Below are 24,583 nucleotides of genomic sequence, written 5' to 3' on the forward strand. Positions count from 1 at the left end.
AAATACTTAAACTAGTAACAAAACATACTTACAGTCGCTGATTCAGAAGCGCCAGATTGTCATAGCAAAGTCAGAATTACCTCCTCTCCTAGGTTCACGAAACGGTCGTCCATAAAATGCATTGCTGTTCTGTTGTAAGTAGCTAATCTTAAAGATTCCTAAATGCATCTACTTTCGGAAGGCCAAATAAAGTGCTTTTGCTTTCGCCTAGAAACACACAGCGTCTCCCTGACATGGCTGCTTCAACACTAACTGCGGTTACTGAAACCACGCCTTCTTTCTTTGCGTGCACATTTGGGCGCATTATGCAAATATTCCCACATAGTGACCTAGATATGTGGGGGCGTGTTAGAACGAGCCGTTTTAGGGGGGCGTGGCAGAGTCTTAACTTTGATAAAGAATATCTCTTTGGTTTTGAGACTTTAGTCTTTGCAACTTCAGGGATCTTATCTATTCACGAACAGCTTGTAACACTCCAAAGAGAAAGGAAAACTTGAAATCGCATCATATGACCCCTTTAAGAACTGATTAACTATCAGTTAGCCAAGTCATAATCAGTCTTCAAATTAGATCTTTAAAAAATATGACCACACTTGCAGATAAAAAAAGACTAACTTTTAAGACTAGTCTAAGTAGTTTATGCAATCAATTTCTTCATTAAAAAGTACACCACTGGTGCTCAGCTGGGAGGCTTCTGAGGGAGCCTCAACATGGCTTAAAATTATTTTAATTTTTGTTTTAAATGAGTTCTAGACCTGTAAAATTCACCTAAGTCAATATAATCTTAAAACAGTCTTTAAAATACTCATTCAAGTTAAATGACACAAATGTTGATGACATTGGTACATTTGAAATGGTTGTGAATACATATTACCCTGATTACTAATGAAAGCTCACTTTTTATTGTATAGCCAACCCGTCTCAACGTCTTCAAAAACGATCAGGATACTTGGGACTACACCAACCCCAATCCGAGTGGCCAAGGTACAGTACAGCTCATGCACTCTGTCTGTGCTTCTTATGGTTTATGGGGATGGGTGTGTGGACAAGCCTCCTAAAGTGACATCCTGGAAAGTTTTTAAAGTAGATCTTTTCCCAAGGATGTCACTTCAGTGATTCTGCTTTATTCTTGTGTTCCTTCTGTTTGGATTATAATACAAATATTTACACAGTTGTAGTTGCATATAGACGTTCTTACATGGACACGCAATCTTGCACATACGCAAAAAGAACACGCGCCTTTAAAAAAAAACAAAAACACATCCGTTCATTTAAACCAAAGACATGCACTTGAGTGGGCCTGATTATTATATTGATGGCAGAAGCGCACATCCTCCTTAACTCATATTGACATACACTTGTCTGTTGCGCATGTCACCTGTTTCGTGTTAAAGCACAAGTGTTTCTCATATACACACAAATCCTTAGGAGCAGGCAGTCTTTCACCTGTACTCACTAAGCATGACGCTGCATCTAGTTTGTTACATGATGGAGATTTGATTTTTTGCATTGCAATAGGGCAGGGTGCGGAAAATTGGAGCTAAACTGCAAAGTTTACCTCCAATCCCAGTTTAACACTGTACTAGCTGACCTTTAGGATCACTAGAAATTTCCTGGTGGGTGTGTCGGGGCTTATTGAAGTTAGACCTCTGCAGGATGTATGCCCTCCATGAGCAGGATTGGACACCCCAGCAATAGGGCAAATACTTGCCTGAACATGGTTGTAGAGCCAGGCTTGATGTAAGCGACAGGTAGATTTATGAACGCAAAGATTCACAATGGTCCAGGCAAAATGTAATGGATCACTCAGGAACAAATGTTACCCAGATTCACTGTTCTAATGTAGTTTTTGCATTCAGAATGCTTTTTTTTTTTTTCTTTTCTTTTTTTTTGCCTTTAGTCAGAGTTTATGTAAATGTTCTGCTTTGTAGGATCAAATTCACATTTGAACATGTAAGTCTTTAAACAATGTGATTTTTAGAACTCCCAAATGTGGTTCATATTCAGTGTTCTCCTTATGCAAATTGTCTATGTATCAGGTCTCTCAGGGTAAAACTGCTGAGCTTTTTTACTCCTGAGTTGAGATACATTAAGCTCCTGTGCTTGAACTAGCCACTGAACACATTTTACATCCAACAAAACATTTCCATCTACTTAAGTTTCTCTGCAAGACACACTCGCAGCAATTCAACAGGCCACATGGAACCGTGAGATGGAACTCACAACAACTTTAAACGCTTCAAAGATGGCAATTTCACTCGTATCGAAGTCACACGGATAAAAAAAAAAAACGCTCAAGATATCCTTCCACTCTGCTAACATCTCCATTCTCTACAAAGGTGGCGGACATCTTAATGACACATTTAGGGAAATGGGTCTAATCTCTTTGGATAATACATTACAGCCAGTCACAGAAGACCTTCGCACATCAACATCGACTGATCGAGCAGCAAACACATGAAGCAAAGTGGTACAGATACACAGAACAACAGAGAAGAATTACACAGATATTTCCTTCTCATTCCCTGCCCAATGTCGTCATGTTTCTTGGGTGTTTGGGCTACTTTTGCTCTCGCTTCTTTCCTCTTTCCTGAGAACATCATGCGAACATGCAAAGCTGACATAACCGTGACAACACACCAGATCAGGATTGCTACAACACAAGCGCCATGGTCAGAGACGGCCAAACTGACATTGCTACGACAGCACACCAACAAACAGATTGTTTGAGATTTATGCAGAGATCTGCGAGTCGACATAAGTCAAGATTGCTCCAACACAGCGGCGGTGGTCTCGTTGCGCGCAGCACGACAAGTTGAGATCGTCACTACTCACCCAGCAAAGAGCAGACATTTGTCTATACGTAACTAACAGAGATGACATCGACTTCGACACACCGTGACACATCCGAAACCGCATGTTCACAGGCCACATGCTCTGACATCAACGTGAGATTGTTGCAAACACATCTTGCTAAAAATAGCGAAACGCACCAGACAAGACACTACGGGTGACACTAGCAACAATACACCACTGTAACACATGGGAAGGACCACAGCTGCCCACCGATCACACAGTCAGATCCTCCGCTCTCCCTCCCCAAGCCCTGTCTCTTTGTGGACTGAAGTGCTTTCTATCTCATTTCTCCTCTTCCTCTCTGTGTTGAATCTGTTTTATTCATTGGGCACGGCTGACCGTGTTCTGATCCCTGTGTTACGCCCCCTGTGTGACGCAGGTGTGGATTAGTCTGACTGCTGGCGTGAAACGGACAGCACTCTTCTAAACTCAACACCGTCTGCTGTCTGCTATCCACCTTTACTACTACTACTACTACGGTAAGCACCGATGTGCCTGGAACGCACCAAAAACGCACGCATGCAGCGGACTAGGAGAAATGTCCTAAGGAACTGAATGAAAACTAAATCATCAGGAGTAGGGCGACTGGTAAAGAACATCATACTTCCATGGTGCCTGCTGCATTTGTTTTTTGTTTTTGTTTTAATGGGTGTATAGCACACTGCTCATTCAAACTGTTTGTCCTGGCTGGATTAGCTGGAACTTTGTTGGTAAAATGTGTTACACACTTTTGGCATGAAGTGAAGACCCTTGAATTACACTCTCGAGTGGATATATGCAGCTCTCTTTTAATTCCTTTCAGACTCTTTCAGTCTGGATGATATGGCATAAGTGACTATTTTTAATGTCTTTCATTTTTAGCAGGTAACATTTCCTGTGTGAGGGAAAACTTAGAATTCTTCTAGTTTAATTGATCAGTCACTTTTTTTTTTAAATTTTTTTATTTTTATATTTTTTTTTTAAAGTTGACATGAAATGAAAATTCACTTTCTATTTTCTAAATGCATGGTATTACTTTTGAGAACACTTCATCTGTGTATATGTTGATTGATTTTTTTGTTTTGTTTTTGATCATGTAAGTTTTAATCAAAATGTCATAATCCTGTCTTCCGTTAAAATGACAGGCTTCTCTTTGGTGACTTGTATGGTGATGTTTTCCAATCATTCTGTCCACTTAAATCCAGCCCTTTTCTTATGATTGACTGCAAGCTCTTATTTAGATCTGCCTTCATCCAATCAAAAACTGATAGATTAAAACAATTCCTGCTCTCCTTTTAGTTAATCTGTTTTACTCGGATGTCACAATACAGAAGAAACTATTTATTTTCATTTTATCACAACTTTTAAATTTCACTCAAAAGACCTACCACCTTATTAATCAGCAGCCTTGTTAATTTGTCTAGCTTGAGTCAACATGAAAGCAACTCCCATTTACTCTTCTAATTCTCTTTTCTAGGCTTTTATCGAGCAAGATTTATTGGTGCACATTATTCCACATGCACATTTTGTTTTCATGTAAAATATATAACGAAAACATTAGAATAGGTCAGATAAAGAAAGTAAAATGGGTTGCAGCAGTTTCACTTCCTAAACACTTCCTAAAGTTTTTAGTATTTTATAACGTTTAAGCAAAACATTCAACTCTTCTGTATTCACTTAAATTCCTGTCTAAAATATGTAGGTAAATGTGTTTATCACTACGTATTGTTGTATTAGCCTTTTCTGTGAAGCCTTGTATTATGACATTGATGTGGTTTGGGTGTCATTTACTGGAGAAGATCATTTGTCTTGGTCTGGCAGGCAGGCAAACTGTTGTAACCATAACTAGAACTCGGCTACTTGCCTGAAGTGCTTATTCTTTAAAACCACTTATTTCTGGAAGAGTCCTCTAATTTATTAATACATGTTGTGCTTTTGAACACCTCTTGGAACCTGTGGATTTTATAGTCTGTACCAAGAGTAATGCACAAATGTATATTTAATTGTGAAGGTATGGTTATTTAATCATATTTGTGTATATAATTTTAATACTTAATTTAAACTGATTTGTGTATACCTGTCTGTGCAGATACCGATGCAGATGGCAATTGGAACAATTCACAAGGTGTGTGTTTGGTTGTGAGGTCTGAGAGAATGAAATATTTTCTTCAATAATGTAAATGTAGCTGAATTTCTCTTTGATCGACCTGATATGCCATTCAAAATCTCCATTATGGCTTAGTATTGCAGTCACTTGGTAGTAGTGGCACCTAGTGCTCATTGCATGTCACTCCCAGAACTGCACAGCCTTTCCTTTTAATTTGTGTTTGCACTCTTGATGTTCATAGCAGTTGAGATGTTGTATTGTTGTTCTGTCTCTCTTTCTCAGACCCCAATGCTAACCCAAACAAGCGGCAAAGGCAGCCAGCACTGCTGGGGGATCATCCACCTGAATATGGTCAGTCTAATACACATTATCAGAGATGCTTTGACTTGAGGCACTGAAGGTGCTTTATAGGTGCTTATGGTGTATATTTCATTTTTCTTCTAGGTGGTCCTCAGGGTGGCTATGGCCACTATGATGACACCTATGGGCCACCTCCCCCACCCCCTCACTACGAGGGCAGGCGCATGGGGCCCCCAATGGGACATGGCCGTGGTGGACCCCGGTATGGTGGGGCACAATACGGACACGGACCTCCTCCGCCGGACTACAGTGCTCATGCTGACTCTCCTGTGGTAATGGTGTACGGTCTTGAGCCCACCAAGATCAATGCAGACCGAGTTTTCAACATATTCTGTCTCTATGGCAATGTGGAAAGGGTGAGTGGGGTTTTTGAGCTCAAGGGTGATGGGGTTGAGCTCATGATCTTCAGTTGAAAAACCAGTGGTGATCGTTTCATATACCCATATACATTTTTTCAAATGTCTTTGAAAGGCATCTCTTGTGCTCACCAAAACTGCATTTGTTTGAACAAAAATACAGTAATGTTAAATATTACTACAATTTAAAATAAGTATTTTGAATTTCAATGTTTTTGTAATGACAAAGCTGAATTTTCAGCATCATTACTCCAGTCTTCAGAGTGTCACATGATCCTTCAGAAATCAGTCTAATATGCTGATTTGCTGCTCAAGAAACATTTCTTATCTTGTCGTGCTTATTAATATTTTTGTGGAAACCAGGATACTCATTTTTTGGGGGGATTCTTGGAATAGAAAGTTCAAAAGAACATGATTTATTTGAAAGAGCAAAATCATTGAATGTTATGAAAGATTTTTTTGACCAAATGTGTCCTTGCTGAATAATTCTAATTGTGTTGAATATGTTGTGTGTGCTCAGGTGAAGTTTATGAAGAGTAAACCAGGCGCTGCAATGGTGGAGATGGGAGACTGCTATGCTGTTGACAGAGCCATTTCACACCTGAACAACAACATGCTGTTTGGACAAAAACTCAATGTCTGGTGTGTACAATGGAATTTCTTTTTTTTTTTTTCTTCTTTTTTTTTTCTTCTTTTTTTTTTTTGCACTTCCATTATATTAATGTTAATGTGTTTTTGTTTTGCCTTTTGCTCTTAATTTAAATGTTTTTATTATTTTAAAATATATCTTTTTACATTTAATAATTATTAAACATGCCAGACCACAAAGGTGGTTCTCAGTTCAAGACAAGTTAAACTAAATTTGCATGATTTATCTGTGTGTACTACATTGTTTATTTTTTGTCTTTTGGTCTGCAGTGTATCCAAACAACAGGCCATAATGCCGGGTCAGTCATATCAGCTGGAAGATGGCAGCTGTAGTTTTAAGGATTTCCATGGCAACAGAAACAACCGTTTCACCTCCGCTGAGCAGGCAGCCAAGAACCGCATCCAGCAGCCCAGCAACGTACTGCACTTCTTCAACGGTCAACCAGACTGCACTGTTGAAGCGTTCAATCAGGTCAGAGGTGTTATGTCATTATATATATTTTTATGGAATGTTGCATGTGAATGTTGAATGTTTGATTTATCTGCGCGTATGTTTTTTAAAAATGTGAGTTTGTAATCTTGATCAAAAACATAAATATTCCTTCCCTCTTGCTACAATTCTCTGAAGTTTTTTCCATTCTCTCCAATAGCCATTTCACTTAAATATGTTACAATAGGAAAACATTTTCAATTTGGACAAAACCGTCTTGTGCTTGAATGATATGCATATGTGTGGAATTAGATTTTAATAATCTCTTCTGGGTTTTTATCTACAGATTTGTGATGAGTTGGGAATCAAGACTCCAGTCAGCGTCAAACTGTTCACTGGCAAGAGTGAGTTACTTATGAGTTTGTGTTTGTCTAAAAACAGTCCATTTACTGTGTGTGAATTATATGGTAAAGTGTGGTGTATGTTTGGTTCTATATAAATACACGTGTATGTGTGTGTGTGCTCTTGTGTTGGTGGAACTGCAGGTGAGAGAAGTTCATCTGGTCTGTTGGAGTGGGAGTCGGTAAATGATGCAATGGAGGCTCTTGCTATGATGAACCACTACCAGATGAAGAACCCTAGTAAGTACTCACTCGCCTGGCGGTGGCACAATTTTGCACTGTTCTAAGTTTATGAGCTGTTTTGCTCTAACCATAAATCACATTGTTCCTTAAATCTTATCTTTCTCTTTTTCCTCAGGTGGGCCTTACCCATACACTTTTAAACTGTGTTTTTCAACTGCACAGCACGCCAACTGAACCCATTATACCAACCACTAACCTTTGTCTCCCAGTGACCTTTTGAGCTTTTGAGGGAAAGAAATGGGACTGTTAAGATTACCTTATTTCCAGAATAAGACTGGACTCAATGTTTTGTAGGTTTCATTTTTAAATCTTTTTTTCTTTTTTTTTTTTTCAGTTGACCGGTCTTGTATAACAGTAAATTTGTGTGACAATGTAATAAATTAGTGAAGACGTCACTGTGAAGAGTTTGTTTCTTGTGCATGTTGGCTTATATCAGTGGGATTGTTGTGTGATTGAAGGAGACAGCCAAGCAACTAAACACAAAATCCAGGAGATCAACACGGTGATATGTGACCCTGGACCACAAAACCAGTCATAAGGGTCAATTTTTTGAAATTGAGATTTATACATCATCTGAGAGTTGAATAAATAAGCTTTCCATTGATGTATGGTTTGTTAGGATATGACAATTTTTGGCCAAGATACAACCATTTGAACATCTGGAATCTGAGGGTGCAAAAAAATCAAAATATTGAAAAATCACCTTTAAAGTTGTCCAAATGAAGTTCTTAGCAATGCATATTACTAATCAAAAATTACGGTTTGATATATTTACGGTAGGAAATGTACAAAATATCGTTATGGTATGTGATCTTTAATGTCCTAATGATTTTTGTCAAAAGAAAAATCGATAATTTTGACCCATAGAGTGTATTGTTGGCTATTGCTACAAATATACCCATGTGACTTAAGACTGTTTTTGTGGTCCAGGGTCACATATGTTGTTACAGTAAGACTGTAAACTGGACAAGGGGGTCCAGGCTATAAAAGCGTGTTGAGCTCAAGTTTTGGTTACACTTGTATGAATTCAGTTAACCTTTTTGGTCTATAGTTATAAAGCTTGTTTTTGAAGTGTAGTACATTTGTACACAATAGTTCAAACGTTTGGTGTCAGTAAGACTTTCTTCTTACAAAATTAAGTTTATGCAAGAATGCATTAAATCGATCAAAAGTGACAATAACAAAATTTGTTTCAAAACATTTCTATTTGAAATAAATCCTGTTCTTTTTGACTTGCCATTCATCAAAGAATCTCGAAAAAAAACATTCATGATTTTCACAAAAATATTAAGCAGCACATTAAACGTTTCCTGAGCACCAAATCAGCATATTAGAATAATTTCTGAAACGTGTTATACTGAATGCTGAAGTGCTCTAAAATGCAAATCACATTTTAAAATATATTAAAATACAAATAATTTAAAATATTAAAAGTTATTGTAAATTGTAATATTTCACAATATTACAGTTTTACTTTATTTCTGATCAAATAAATGTAGCCTTGGTGAGTATAAGAAAAATCTTTCAAAAGCATTAAATCTTACCAACCCTAAACTTTTTGAATGGTGGTTGTCTTGTAATTGTAATGGGTATTTTCACATAAACAGGATACATAATGTGCTTTTAGATATTCTTGCAAGTTACATGGTCATTACTTGTCAGCCTTGTGACTTTCTGGATCAAAAATATATAAAATATACAGCTATAGTTAAAAAAAAAAAAATTTAAAAAAATGCTAATGATGATGAGAGTAATGAGCAGACCATTGTGATGAAATTGACAATTCATCAGAGATTTTTCTCACAGCTACTCTTTGAGAGGGCAAGAGTATCTAGCTGCAGTGCTCAACAGCTTGATTCCCAACACATCGCAAATCTGTAGCGTAAGATCCAAAAAAAAGATTAGTAAACTATTAAAATCCACACACCCCCAGCTCATTAATGCACAAGACAAGATATATTTGTCTAAATCTGTACAGTACCTAGCTGCAGACCCGAGAGAGCCAAGCGTGACAGCAGTTTCAGGCCAAGCCTCAGGCAGCACAAACACAGAGGTCATGTCAAGCCTGATCTCTGGAGCTTTGAAATGCACGTGACACTGATGCAACGTTAACTAAGGGCGTCCTCTCCTGGGAAGACAACAAAACCACAACACCACTTACCTGCAGAACTTTGAGAAATCTCATGAAACCAAAATACCAAATCAAGTGTTTAACCTTCAGAAAACTAAAAATGGACCAACATTGATGACTTGTCTTATTTGTAAGGCTATACAAATTCTTGGCAAACAAAATGTGAATATCCGCTATCCATATGCCACCTGCTACCGACTAGCAATAGCAAGTAAGAAATAGTTTTGCCAGGTTATAATGTCAAGCTCTTCAGTCCCATAAGAAATTCTTATTTCAATAGAACAATAATCAACAAGGAAATAAAAACTAGTTTTGTCAAATTTGTGCACAGGGTCTTTCAATGTTCTGGCAAAATGGTCATTTCAAAAAATATATTTTATTTAATTGAACAACTTGTTACCCAGAGCCAATAAGCACAGAAATGAGGTCACGCTCTGAACAAGAATTGCTTGTGATCACTAGGATGTAAGATTGAATAAGTCTGGAATCAAACACGGCACCAGCAAGGAGACATTTTCATTTCAGGGTCATTTTATAGTCATTGAACTGGTGCAAAATTCAAGGAAGAATAGGTCTGTCATTAAAACCCATTACTGAAGGGTGACATCACTCTACAGGAAAGACCACTCACCCAGCAAAACACTGCATAAGTTATGCTTGCAGAAATGCCTGTTAGATGGAATATAGCATGCATTCTTACACAGAGAAAATTAGATATTTAACTCTTCATACACGTTACCTTCCTTTGAAATAAAAACAAATATCTGTACTTAAATGTCAATGTCCGGTTTCTGCAGTTCTCTGTTCATTGCTGATTGAAATAGACCCCTCTTCACCATCTTGGTTTTTGATTGACTGGTCTTTTGAAGAAATAGGCAATCTTGATACTAAAGTGGACAATCTGTGAAGAACAAGATCTGCTGTTGTTTTCAGACTGTGCTGTTAGGGATACAAATGTGGAGAATTAATTAATACATCAAAATAATAATAATAATAATAATAATAAATCAGCTTAGTGATAGTTACCTGTAGGATATGCAGGCCTTTTAAGGTAAGAACGGCTAGCTCTCTCAGTCCGTCACCATCCAGGTCAAGATAAATCAGCGACAGCAGGGGACTTTTAAAACTCCGTCTCCACAGCAGCTGTAACTTATCTTCAAAAGCTCCCGTTGGTTGGTGAAATTTGTAGCACAGGAGATCCTGTAGATCACAAATGAATGAACACAATTTTATGCATTACAGGTAAGCTGCTTGAATATCAATTTATGTATTTTAAACTCTTTCAATGTGGCATACTTTTGTTCTCTAGCAAGTGTTTCTGTTCTTTAAATCCAGCACTGTACCTGTCCATATGTTCCCAGCAACAACTCATGCTGTCCATCAAAGTCCAGATCAACAACAAGAGCACAGAGAACTGCATCGCACTGGTCGCTTTCTGCCAAACACAGCTGTCTGCTCAGTCCATACTGCTCCACATCCCTGAACACGCACACATTTATTTTACACTCTACCAGACACATGGTGCAGAACAAGCAACATACTAACCAGCCACTAACCTGTAAACAACAGCCATTTCTATTGAACTGGTCACCAACAGATTGAATGTTTCCCTTTGACTGCCTGTCAGAAAAAAAGATGAATAAAGAGCGATCAATGACAATAGTCTGGAGGTCTTACCTGTCATTAATAATCTTGCATAAAAATAAATAACAAAGCTTAAAAATGTTTTTGAACTTTATATTCATCAAAGAATTCCTGAAAAGGTATCATGGTTACCACAAAAATGTTTCTTGAGCAGAAAACAACGATATTAGAACGATTTATGTAATGCTAAAGACTGAAAATTCAGCTTTGCCATCAAAAGGAATAAATTACATTTTAAATTTTAAATTGCATTTCTGATCAAATACATTTTATGGTGAGCACAAGAGACTTTCAAAAACATGAAAAAATGGTGCCAACCCCAAACTTGTGAACGGTATTATATGTATTTCTGTATGAAGCCCTCAAACTCTAAATTTAAATCTAAAAATGAATTCAGATGCGGGTATTCAAACTCTGTACTATAGACATGATAGACAAAGGCCTAAATAGTGTCTTTATTTTAAGTATGGTTGATGAATGTGAGCATTCAGTGATAAACTGTATCACTCACTGTTAGTGTCAGGGCTCTGGTGCTGCTGTTTCAAAGGGAACAGCAACACAGTGGAGATGGGACTGTCATGCTGCACACGCCAGTTTTGGAGAATCTCTAATAAGGCAAATGTACAAAGAAAGCCAGAACTTTTATTATCACCATATTACATCTTAAGAAGAAGAGGAAAGTGTGTTTCTCACCAGGTCCCTTTTGGTTGACAAGAGAAAGTCCCACAGAACCATTCTGACATCCAAACGCAGTGAGGCGCCGATTTTGATCAATGCTCAAAACATTTAACCACAACACACTGCAATTCAAACAAAAAACATACTAATTACCGTCAAACATCTTACATAACAAGTCTCGTCATCCAAACTTGACACACTCACTTGCTTGGCAGCTCCTGCAGTTCAGGAAAGAGTCTTTCTACTGGTTGTTCCTCAAACTGGTGCAAAGACGCATTCTACTATCAGACATTGAAAATGAAATTCCAATCTTTAGTACGGGAGTATAAGAGAAGTACAAATCAAAGCATCAACAATATGAAGCCATTACTCTGACTACATTTTATAGGCTGACCTCTTTGTAAAGATGTATGAGCTGATCATGCCCACTGAGGAGAAACACAGTCTCACTGGATCCATCTCCACAATGCACCCTGCAAATCAAACGTGGACATCAATGCAGTTTCAACTTTCAGAAGTAAAAATAACAAAACAGTGTTTCATCTATTCAAATATTAAATGCCAGCATATAAACCTTGCAGCTTATTTTATACAAACATCAAAAAAACACAATGACATACTCAGTGTGATAAAGCTGGAAGGGGGTGAACTGGAGTTCCAGGTTCAGACAGCTTTCTGTCGACAGGATGGAAGCCTCAGATTATTCAGTATAACATATTAATCTAATTTGTTCCTTCATACCTATAGTCTGTCATTTGAATATCCTTGGCCTCTGATCTAAATAAGTAAAATTTAACACACTAATATAGGTATAACTTAAACTAAACATAATTTGTATATATCTTTTGGTCTCATGCCAGTGCATCAATTGCCAGTGCATCAATTCACCAACTAAAAAAAGGGATATTTTAAATGACTCACGTGCAATTGACTCTAGGTTAAATTCTGACCCTGGTTCATAATCACAGTAAATGTTAAGGAAAGGAGTTGCTTTATCTCCTGAGTCCTAAGAGAAAAAAAGAGACAGAAAAATATAAACAACAAGAAATACACATTATTTCCCCTGAATTTAAACATTTATGGGCAGAAATGAAAGCGGTTCAGAGCTGAAAAATAAATGTCAGATCTCATGGGTGGGGGGAAAGGAGGGAACGAGGATGATTTTAGATTATTTTTTTCCATCTAGCTTGTAATAACTAGTTACTTATATCACTTAATAATGAAACACACCTTAATGAAGGTTATTCCTACGACCATTCCTCTTTCAGGAGCTGATTTGTTGAAGGCGTCAATGGAGACGATTTCTGCATCAACTATATTAACAGAAAAGAGAAAAAAATAGCATTGGACAGCTAAAACAAAAGAGCGTCGAAGCAAACGAACTGGCGGTCACCTGGTATATATGTGAACTGAATCTCTCTGGCCACAGGTCTGATTTTCTTCTGCAGGTCCTGATATCTGAAGCACACTACTTTCCCCTTCAGAGTCGCTGCCAGTAACTCCTGCTCGCCTGCCTGGCAGAGTCCGTATATGTTACTCTGCGAGGGAAAACGACTAAAACTGTCTTCCACAAATGGACACATGCCTTTTATATCCGGTAACATATTACATATAATCACAACCAAAAATAAAAACAGATTCAGTTGGACCTTACTAGACTGTCACGCTAATGGCAAAAAAAACAACATCCGTATGTGGGCGGGTTTGAGAGTAAATTTGCCCAATCATCGGCGTTTTTCACACCGCTTAACAAATCGGAGGTTTCGACATGAGGTTGACGTCATCAGCTGTCGCCGACAATGACATCAATATTGAAGTTTTTTTTCATTTTCGTGTCAAAGTAATATTCCATACCAGTTTGTTTCTTGCTCATTGCTCTTCTGTCTTATTCTTTCAGTGGTTGAGATGCAATAAGTTGAAACCAGTGGGAGGCTAATGCTATTGTGCTAATAATTTATTTCTGTTTCCGATTAAGAAGAAAAGTGGCTACAGGGGGCGAAATTACAGTTATAATTATTAACTCATTTACTTTCTTTATTAAACCTTACTTCATCTATACTGTTGTAGAAATGTTTCTGTATGGATAAGAAAAATATTAACTATACCACAAATTCTCTAAAACACGATATTTAAATTGGCAGCAATCACAATGAATTACAACTGAATGAAAATCTCTTGTCAATCAAGCAATCAAGTGTCTCGTTTTTAATGCCGCAAGTAAATTTGGGTATAACATTATAATTTCCAGTTTGAAAAAAGATACTTATTTTGACAGGCTAAATGCTGAAGTCTAAATTAAATTACATTAAATAGGTAGTATATGATCACAAAGGCATCTAAAAATACAATTTCGCATTACTAAATATCCAGCATCGTCTGATGTATGATATCCCGAAGGGACAACAATTAGGTTAATTAGATTAGACACCAATTAATTACTATTAAGTCAAGTCAAGTCAAGTCACCTTTATTTATATAGTGCTTTTAACAATTCAGATTGTGTCAAAACAGCTTTATAGTATTAAATAGGAACAGTGTTTCAATAATGCAAAAGGACAATAGTAAACACTCATTTTCAGTTAAAGGCTATTCATCATTGAATTCAGTGATGTCATCATCCATCTCAGTTCAGTTCAGTATTAACAGATACTATTTTGGTTTTGTTACCCAAATGAATGGAAAGCATACTGAATTATGGGACATATGGTACACCTACGATCTGATACAAGTAAACAGCAAAAGTAAAAAAACTAAACAAAAAAAAAAACATTAAATTTTGCACATTTTCATACAATACTATACACATTCATGTATATATCAATAATTTGTCAAGTTTTGTTTGTTATATCAGCAAAACTGGAATAAATGGGATAAATGAACAGAATCTCCACTAGAGGGCCAGACAAGCTGTCAATCAATTATTGGGGCCCTCAGCATACAGCCCCACTGACATTAAAACCCTTTTAATCTGTGACCCAAAGTCTGACCACAATGGGATGTATTGTCCTTATCAGAAAGTAACTGCCTCATCACAACATCTTCCAAAAGAAACACATCTACTACTGCATTAGAAATTGCTCACTAGTTGTTTTTAATGCCTGTGTTATTAAGAGATTACAATCACTGGTCTGACAGGGATTAAAGTAGCTGGAAAAAGTTTTGTACACATTTTTAGCACATACTGAACGTTGATGAATCTGTTGTCTGATTGCGCAGAATATTTTATATATGCATGCTTAACTCACATTGTTCAGAGAGCGTGTGTGTTTGTGTGCGTGTGTCCGGCGTGTGCGTTTCGTTGGGGATTAGAACTGTGTGAGTGATTGGTGCTGACAGCGGTCTGTGTATTACTGGATGGTCTGCAGATTAAGCCGCTCCTTTTTAGATTGACTAATCTGGATTAACTGCTGCAGTGTGCCTGCAATGATGCGGCCCACTACCCCTCTCTCTCCCTCCCTCCTTCCCTCTCTCTCTCTCTTTCTTTCTCTCTATCTGTCACCTTCCTTCACCCCAATCCATCTTCACATTTTTCTTTCCTTGACCTCTGTTTGCGTAGGAACATTTTGTTTATTTCATCTATCCAACTCTCCACTCAGATTATATATCTGTTGCAGTGTCACTGTGTCGTCTGTGTATTTCTGTGCTAATGTGTTCTGGAGTGTGTGTGTGTGTGTGTGTGTGTGTGTGTGTGTGTGTATGTGTGTGCCTGCGGATTAGAGTTTAGTCCACTTCCATAATTGCTCTTGTGCCTGCGTAGCTGGTTGTTGCCAGATGGACGGACTGGTCCCCCCACCCCCCACTGCACCACCCTCCACAAAACTTCCCCTTCTGCAAGCGCACAAGCAGATCCTGAACACATAAACATGCAAACATCCTATACTGACACAGAACAACAACAACAAATTCTCTTTTTTTAAAACTACTTTTACACAAAACAACAATAACAACTGCTGAAATACTCGCATGTTCTACGGTTTCATAATGACAAGAAAACGATACAGATTATTAGTTTGTCACATAAATAAAAAGACAAACGCTTAGCCTAAATAAACAGTTGTTGTTTGTGAATGATATTATCTATCCTCCTGTCATTAATGTTGAATGAATCTGTAATGGATGATAAAGAAATACGACTTATAAAACCTGCTTATACAGCTTTGACATTGTATAAATTGTGTATTTCACAATTCTGCTGTCTTATATTTGAGTTTATAAACAATAAATGCTTTTTTAAAACATTATTTTTTATATATGTATTGCAAAATAATTCTGATCCCGAATAAGAATTGGTTTGCATTTCCTCTTAACATCTGACCGCTCAACCGAGCTGTCTTTCCATCTTATATTTCTTTTTCAAATTCCCTTTAAAAAAAGAAAAATAAATTATTTATTTATGTGGTAAAGTAAGCTGATAGAATCCAAATCAAATCATATTCTGCTGCTTTTTGTCACCAAATGCAGTAGACAATTTTAGTCTCTCATTCTTGTATTCAGTATGCAGATCTTTGGGCAAGATAATACAAGTATATTTTCTACAATATATAAATCTAGTATTTCTGTCATTTAGAAAAAAGCTAGTCATAATAATCTGAAGATTCTTTGTTGCCCTTGTTCCTTGGCTGTAGAGTTTGTGCTGTATTTAGGATGGATGACATCTACCTCAGTCACAGCCAAATAACCCTGTCTGCACTGTGTCTGTTTTAATCCAACCTATCACTCAGTTCATCTTGAGTGCCATTTGACGCCTTTCTTGCTCTCCTTCTCTCTGTCACTAACGTTTACACTCAAACACATAATACTTTCAAATAAAACATTCAACTTTCTCTTTCTATAAAATACATTCTTATGAAATTTTCAAATAGCTCCATTACAGAAATTATGGATCCTTCTCCTGCATCAGAACTGGTCAACAACCTTCCATATGGCTGCTATCATTTCTTCTTTTATCAGGCCTCCATCACTGGTCAAGAAACATTCATCCTTCTGTCTTCATCTCATTTTATTCATCATTTATCCACACATTCCTTAACCTCCAGCTCTTCTTCTCCCCCCCCTCCCCCTTGCCTCCTGTGATGTCTTTTTTTCCCCATGTGGTATTTACACATGTGTCTCTCCTCTTATGGACTGATGAGAAACCTCTGTTTCCTCTCTTTATCCAGGGTTAAGGGACTATTCACATAAAGCATCTATAATGATAATTCAGCAGTGTGTGTATGGGTGTGTGTCTAGGTCAAAAAAGAAAGTGTAAAGAGTAGTAGCAAATTTGAGATGTTTTACAAACCATAAATGTGGTGTCAAATATTTTAGTGGTATTATGCTGCTATTATCATACCTAAATAGCCTATATTTTTAAAATATCTAAACATTTTAAATATTTTTAATATCTGCGGCATTTTGAGACATCTTTGGCCGGAGCCTTGGACATTTTTTTAAAGGCAATATTTTCCATATTTCGATCTTCACAATTTTTATTAGGTCCTACTCTATTGGTTTCAAACTAAAAAACGAAAGAAATTGTTTAATAGTTTAAACAGAACGTTCGAAAATCGAATTGTTATGTGCCATAACCAGACGACCAGATCCAACCAGACAACCCCTCATAATCTATTGATTTTGCACTTTACCTTGTATTTTAAGTGAAATAAATAAATGTCTATTGTCATACCACGTGTTAAGATACACGTCAAAGGAGAGAGAGAGAGAGAGAGACTTTTAAACCCCTTTTAATTTACACCATTTTTCAAAACATTACAGAGCTAATACACAAAAGCAAAATAATAAATAAATAAAAACAGAACAATTTTACCAATAAAAAAAAAACATATTTCCAAACTCACTCAGTCACTAAAGCATCTCTCACACCCCACCTCATTTTGAAAAAAGGTACATTATCAGTTTGTTTGTAATATGCAAATTCAATAGCAACCCTAAATTCTACCAATGATTTAAAAAGAGGCAACAAGTCAACATCTTGACCAGCGTTTTTACATTGATGTGTTTTCAGAGATTAGAGAGAGAGAGAGAGAGAGAGAGATGCCCCTTGATTAGCTGCTCGGTGTCTTATTGCTCATAGTGTCCCGCTCCTGTCCGGTCCTGCCCAAGTGACACGCGCCTTAACCAACGCCTAAACTCTGACATAGAGTCTAAAACTTGTGTGTATAATAGGCTATTTACTTTTACGATTACCTCACATCAAAAGAGTACGCTTATCTTTGATATTCAGAGCGATATTAATGATCTAAACTTGGGCAAGAGTGTAAGCTTGTTCAAGACACTGAGAAGCGGGAAAGAATCCACAGGTGTTTGAAGAGCCGCGAGACTGAAGGAGCACCGCACGCACCAGACGCGAGCACAGACACGCGGCATCAGGAGCAGAGCGCGACCCCCGACCCGTAAAAAAAAGCGTCACAGAGAAAAAAGAGAGGGAGAGAGAGGGAGGGAGAGAGTGTGCGAGAGACGCGGCCGTCCCAATAATGATGTCCTACATAAAGCAGCCCCATTATGCTGTGAACGGGTTAACGCTGTCCGCCTCAGGAATGGACCTGCTCCACACCGCCGTCGGCTACCCAGGTCAGTTCATTCTTAATAATTATTTATAATATGTGTCAGACATTTGATTCATTTTGGTGGTCAATGAACTTCAAAAAGAGAGGGGAAAAGCAAAACTGAAAGGTAGCACCGTCTTTATTGTTTTATTTCAGATGAGTTGCCTTTTTTTTCTAACAATTTAAGCTACGTAAAGTGATATAACCAGTTGATATCCACATTGCTCACGTAGTAACAAACGTAGGCTACCACCCACATTCTAGCAAAATGAACTTTATAAAAGTCGACGTCAAATGTATAGGCTATTTGAAATTCGTCTTAAGGGTTATTTGTAAAATGTTAAAGAGCTTTTTTTGTGTGTGTTTTTTTTCGTAGTCAAAATGTTATATATCCAGTTACTTTATAGCCAATTATGAACGGTTTAAATCCAGCTTTAAAATTCACGCGTTTGGTTCCCTGTTGTTGCAAAAATTTTTAATGATCAAAATCGTATTGAATGGAGAATAAAAATATAGCTGAGTGGATTCAGAATGTAAATATTAGTAAAGCACTAATTAAAAAATGTGATATGCTAGAAACTATTTTTATATGCTTGTCGTGATGGACGTAAGTCAAAATACAACTATCTATCTATCTATCTATCTATCTATCTATCACTGTTGTATGATGACAATGGATAGTCCAAGTCCCTCCCTCTTTCTCTCACCAACATCAACCATAACTGTTATAAGCTCATATTAAACAATTAAAACTGATACCATCTACATGTAAAAACAAAAGTTTTTTCTTTTCCTGTGATTAAATGTGCATTGCTTTTTTTCTACTGAAAAACTTAAAGCTGTTTTACTTACTGCTATGTTTTTATAAACAGCCACTCCAAGGAAGCAGCGTCGGGAGCGCACTACTTTTACACGGAACCAGCTGGACATTTTGGAAGCCCTGTTCACCAAAACACGCTACCCAGACATATTCATGAGAGAAGAGGTGGCTCTGAAAATCAACCTTCCCGAGTCCAGAGTTCAGGTGAGACTATCTACCTCAAACTGAGACAAACATCTCTCTGACACCTCTCAGACTGCCTGACTTCTTTCTAAACACACCTGGGCTAATGCCCGATGTAGCAGATAATTGACTTCAAGTCCAATAAAATACATTTATCCCAGCATCTAACACTCACTTGCTATAATGCAAGTAAACCATACATCTGCAGCTAAATCTGTACAGTGTGTGCATTTGAAGTTGAATCGATTCTAAATCGTTGAGTCTCAAGTGTTGAACATAACTACAAATCTGACAGTCTGTGTTTGTGAGGCCCATTAAAGTTGCAGGCCTGAATATCTAGCATGAGATTTGTACAGTATATAAAAGAAACAAGTTCAGTTTGATCCTTAGCAGAATGAGCCAAACTTTTATTTCCACCTTTAACCCCACTCTTATTTTCCTCAGGTTTGGTTCAAGAACCGTCGTGCTAAATGCCGCCAACAGCAACAGCAGAGCAGCGGTCAGCCCAAGCCCCGTCCCCCTAAAAAGAAGTCCTCTCCACTCCCTGAGCTGACCTCTGACCCTGGTGCCAGCTCCTCAGTGATGGCTGCCCCCGCCCCAGCCATGCCCCCTAGTGCCAGCACAGGCACAGCACCAGTTTCTGTGTGGAGTCCCACCTCTCTATCCCCCCTTCCTGACCTGTTGTGTGGCTCCGGCACACCCTGCGTGCAGCGCCCCGCTCCCTATCCTATGAGCTATGGTCAGCCCTCCACCTATAGCCAGGGCTACAGCTCCTCTCCTTACTTCAGTGGATTGGATTGCAGCCCGTACCTTTCTCCCATGACCAGTCAGCTATCCGCAAGCGGGGGCGCCCTCTCTCCCCTCACTGTGCCCTCCATGGGTGGCTCGCTCAGCCAGTCACCCTCCCTCTCCTCCCAAGGATACAGCACCTCCTCGCTGGGTTTCAGTTCCATAGACTGCCTGGACTACAAGGACCAGCAGGCCTGGAAGCTCAACTTCAGCACCGTTGACTGCCTCGACCATAAATTCCAGGTGCTGTAGAAGAGAAAATGGGCAAGTGAAGAAAAAGAACAGGAGGGAAGGAGAATGAGGAGAAGGCGGTTGAAGAGTAAATGAAACAAAACTGTTGCTTGAAATGCCGGAGACATTTAGATGATGAACAGGTCTGAATCAGCAGGATTCATGTGATCTCAGAGGTGAAAAGGGGTGCCCATTTTGGAACAGGTGAAGACTGTTCCTCTGTAATCCAGACCTGCTCTGTGATTGGCGGAGAGTGAAGGGACTCCTCAAGTATACTGATCAGTCATCATTATTAACCATTTACCTCACACACACATGCAAACACTCACACACAGACATACATTAGAACATATTTCCCAACACTTTGAAGGAAATATCACTAAAACCCAGGCACATACATATCACACAAAGACAAGCACATACGATATATGGAGCGAAACATCTCAGTTTCTCTGCATATATAATTAGCTCTTTATGGGACAAAGTTCTTTCTACTTTTTTCATAAGTTTGGTTTGGTTTGTCTATACTGGGAGGCATTAGAAGTTTTTTGTGTTGTGCTTTTAGCTCGCTGTTATTTATGTATTGTTAAATTATGTTAACTTATAACAAATAATGTTGTTTTCTGTTAGTTTGAGTTAATTGTTACTAATTAAACTTAATTTAATGGCATTGCATGCATGCTGTTGATTTATATTTTCTATTTGGGTGACCTTGTGTTGAAAAAATGTTGGTGTTTACAATTGTTGTTATATTGCTTTGAACAAATACATTCAGATGGGAGCCACATTAAAGGTTTTATTTTCTTTCTCTTAGTTTAACTACACAATTAAATGTGGCTTTGTTTCACAAGATTTGTCTAACAAGAGTTGTCTAACTCTGTTTCTCGTTGATTATGCAAGATGAAGTACTACTATCATTAATAAAAACATAGAACAAAAGATTTACGTGACAAAAGGGGGGAAAATCCCTTAAAACTAAACAAAAATTTTATTAAATTAAGCTACAGTATGTCTGTCCCTCATACTGAACAAGCATACATGGTTACACATTTAGTGGTTACTTTACAAAATGTGAAGTAAAAATATATAAGGACTAAATTAATAATAAATATAAGTACTAAAAATGAAAACACACTGCATTCATGCATCTAATAGGGGCTTTTCTGGTATCAGAAAGGTAGCTGGTAATTCAAGCTGTAATGAGCTTGATTTTTAACCAACTAAACTGAAAGCAGATGAAAAGTTCAGTACTTTGGGTCTAGAAACATGAAGTGCAAGATTCACATTCTTCCACCATCTTCACCTTGAATCACTGTGACACCCTGGGGTTGGATACACAGGTGGCCCACACAGAGGAGGCATCTGGGGGTCCAGAAGGTTGTTGCGATGGTGTTGTCTGGTAATCATGTTGCTGTGATGGTGTGGTGTGGCTGGCTCCACCCATGTAGCCGGGTGTGTGGGGTTATTTTAGCCAATGACCCAGAGAGCACCACAATCTCCTTACTGTCGACAGAACACTACCCTAAAGCAATTAAACAGGATTACTGAAGCTCCCGCTCTCTCTTTCCCTCCTCCACACCTCTCTGTGCATCTCCTCCTGTTGATTCCAGTTCCCTCTCTGTCTGCTATGACTATTCTATGACTATTCCACCATTCTTTCCTCATCTGTCTCAGTATATTGGTCCCACACTCAGCATTAGAGTTGCAGTCATTTAACCAATTTTTTTTGACAATAACATGTCTAAAAATGTATGAATGTCTTGGTATTAGCTAATACAACAAAATGTAAAATTAAATGCCTTTTGAAACTAGTATAGCACAAAGACACTTGTTAGTTAGGTTTCATGATATTTTCACATTTTCACAGCAGGCAAAATTAAAACATTTAGTGCAAAATACCTAGTTAATGTGATGACCTACACATATGTGAACTTCCAACATTCACAAAAATTACTTAAGATGCTGGTTAAAACTCAAGCTGGCTAGTAAAAGTAAAACAATGTGGTAATAAACCAAACCAAGTGGTTTATTTAAAAATAAATTATACTAAACCTTTTTTTTTCTTTGTGCTCACTCCCCCTTTTTTCTTTATGTACATCTCTCATGAGTATACCTGTATGAAGACAGTGAAAGATGTGGAGTTCAGTAACTCTAAACATACTCACACAGGCCTTTCTCTCTCTCCTCTGTGCCATCTTTCATGCCGTCTCTCACTTGTTCTCTCTCCATCCACCCCTCCACCCGTCCTGAGTGCTTCATAATCCCACTCTGACCTGAATAAAACCACATTCAGGACAAAGGGTGTGTGTGCAAATGTTTATGTATAGGTCACAAGTGAACATATTTTTTTTGAATCTGAAAAACTAATCATGTGGCATTGTTTTACTTCATACAAACATCTCAGTGTGTGTATAACACATTTTAAAAAACAATAAGTAAAAATTGCACAGTAGCTATTCGTTCTATTTACCTCACTTTCTTGCCCCTTTAACTTTATATCTGTGTATCTATATACTGTATGTGTATGTTTGCATCTATCTATCTATCTATCTATCTATCTATCTGTCTGTCTGTGTAGTCTTCCTCGGTCAACTCTCTTTTCCTCTCCCCCTCCCCGTTTCTCCAGATATTAATCTCTCTCTCTGTGACAGATTGTCTGTAGTTCATGCAAGAAGACAAAAGGAGAAGCTGCTAAGCCTTCAAATCTAACAAATCACACACAACATACTTACAAACGCGCACACACATAACCCACAAACCAGCACGTGGATACATATGATACTTAACCAGACAAATACATTACTTACTCTACCATATTACAGATTCTCTCTCACACACATAGACCTCAAACTATGCAACTGTAAATACGTTTAATACAGGTTTTGAATTACAGCTGTATGTTAATGTAGTTACAGGTTAAATTACAAGTGGTTCTTTCTAAAAACACCTGGCGATGAGTGACTAGTCAAAAAGAAAGCAAAAACAAAGACGACAAACACATAAGCTCAGATGTCGAACAGTAAAGTTTTACATATAAATTAAGTTTTTCGACTCCCATCTTTTCGAAGGAGTGTACCTGTTATGCGATGCTGCTGTGTATATCGCTGGAAAGAAACAGCTCCCTCTGCTGGTCGTTCTAGCGGTGACAATATCACAGAAAACAGTGGAGGGACGTCTATATCGTGGTCTAGCCTATGATTTATACCAGCAAACACCTTGTTATTTATGGATCACTATCACTTACATTTTTGCTGTGTTTTAGTTGCTGTGAAAGTCAAATGTGTTCATTTAATATATGAGTGAAGATACAGCTGTATGTGCAAGTTCAATAGCTTAAAAACGTTTGTTTTTATGTCACCTTTCCGCATCCTCATGATGAGGATATGTAACCTCTCACCGTGCCTTTACTATGCTATGATGAGACTTGAATAAAATGCAGACAGACTTACATTAACCGTTTTTTTCTGACCACAGATTCGTTTTATTACGGGCTACTACTTGAAAGTAAACTTTCAACTGTTCGAATGCTAAAATACTGCCTTCTATCCTAGTTTAATGTACAAAAAACTAAAACTAAGCTGACTTAAGCGTATAAACACTCTGATGCTTTGAAAACACTGCTTCACTAAGAGGAACTCGCAAGAAATCCCACAGTAGAATAACCAGTTTCAGTTCCTTATTCATCAATAACGCATCTGCTATTTCAGCAAAATAAAAAAAAAAGAAACAGTTGTTGAATGTACATATTGGTTTGTATATATTAAAAGTATAGGAATCTTGTGTAACAATTATTTCAGCAGGTAATAATAAAACATAGTATTAACATGTATTTCTTTAAATGCTGGAATTTGTTTCTTTAAAATGAGCAGGATTCAACTTTCACCATTTCTTCAATCATTTTTACTGAGCAACATTTAAAAGATACTCTAAACACTAGATCATAGGACTAGGCCATGATGAATTTGGGTGTGTTTATAAATGACACTGAAAAGTCAATTTGTGTAACATCTATTTATTACCACCAGAATATGAGAAATTTGGAAAATACAAAGATCAGCTTATTTAAATTTACGGATACGAAAAATAAAAGAAGCACAAACATGAGATTACATTGTGTATCACGAATAGAGGGAAGGTGCAAAGTTCTACCCAAACAAAGTGAAAGACTCAGTACTAGAGTAC

The 24,583-nt window shown here is 37.7% G+C and overlaps 3 protein-coding genes across 4 annotated transcripts in view; 2 read left to right on the forward strand and 1 right to left on the reverse strand.

The window, feature by feature from the left end:
* Positions 1 to 7,771, forward strand: part of LOC107700238 (heterogeneous nuclear ribonucleoprotein L-like) — an 11,087-nt gene extending 3,316 nt beyond the window's left edge. Inside the window, exons 6-14 of one of the 2 annotated variants that reach the window (XM_016501826.1) lie at positions 912 to 984; positions 4,925 to 4,960; positions 5,225 to 5,293; positions 5,387 to 5,658; positions 6,179 to 6,300; positions 6,577 to 6,778; positions 7,083 to 7,140; positions 7,270 to 7,377; positions 7,496 to 7,771. In XM_016501826.1, the coding sequence (XP_016357312.1) occupies positions 912 to 984; positions 4,925 to 4,960; positions 5,225 to 5,293; positions 5,387 to 5,658; positions 6,179 to 6,300; positions 6,577 to 6,778; positions 7,083 to 7,140; positions 7,270 to 7,377; positions 7,496 to 7,554 (999 nt within the window). In that variant the 3' untranslated portion in view covers positions 7,555 to 7,771. The remainder of the gene's footprint in view (positions 1 to 911; positions 985 to 4,924; positions 4,961 to 5,224; positions 5,294 to 5,386; positions 5,659 to 6,178; positions 6,301 to 6,576; positions 6,779 to 7,082; positions 7,141 to 7,269; positions 7,378 to 7,495) is intronic. The other variant, XM_016501827.1, reaches the window with a different exon arrangement.
* A 2,111-nt stretch (positions 7,772 to 9,882) lies between these two features.
* Positions 9,883 to 13,551, reverse strand: kptn (kaptin (actin binding protein)). The gene is made up of 12 exons (XM_016501809.1): positions 13,227 to 13,551; positions 13,064 to 13,146; positions 12,755 to 12,839; positions 12,454 to 12,508; positions 12,228 to 12,306; positions 12,038 to 12,111; positions 11,849 to 11,955; positions 11,667 to 11,762; positions 11,068 to 11,131; positions 10,855 to 10,990; positions 10,538 to 10,711; positions 9,883 to 10,450 (listed from the first exon to the last, which is right to left on the reverse strand). The coding sequence occupies exons 1-12, from the start codon at positions 13,435 to 13,437 to the stop codon at positions 10,289 to 10,291; spliced, it is 1,326 nt and encodes a 441-aa protein (XP_016357295.1). The 5' UTR covers positions 13,438 to 13,551; the 3' UTR covers positions 9,883 to 10,288.
* Positions 13,552 to 17,877: 4,326 nt separating this feature from the next.
* On the forward strand, positions 17,878 to 21,207 carry LOC107700239 (homeobox protein otx5-like). Its single transcript, XM_016501828.1, has 3 exons — positions 17,878 to 18,403; positions 19,251 to 19,402; positions 19,826 to 21,207. Exons 1-3 carry the CDS (start codon positions 18,307 to 18,309, stop codon positions 20,420 to 20,422), a joined length of 846 nt encoding a protein of 281 aa, XP_016357314.1. The 5' UTR covers positions 17,878 to 18,306; the 3' UTR covers positions 20,423 to 21,207.
* Positions 21,208 to 24,583: the final 3,376 nt, after the last annotated feature.

This window comes from Sinocyclocheilus anshuiensis, unplaced genomic scaffold, assembly GCF_001515605.1.
Source record: "Sinocyclocheilus anshuiensis isolate Anshui unplaced genomic scaffold, SAMN03320099.WGS_v1.1 scaffold1236, whole genome shotgun sequence".
NCBI lineage: Eukaryota > Metazoa > Chordata > Actinopteri > Cypriniformes > Cyprinidae > Sinocyclocheilus > Sinocyclocheilus anshuiensis.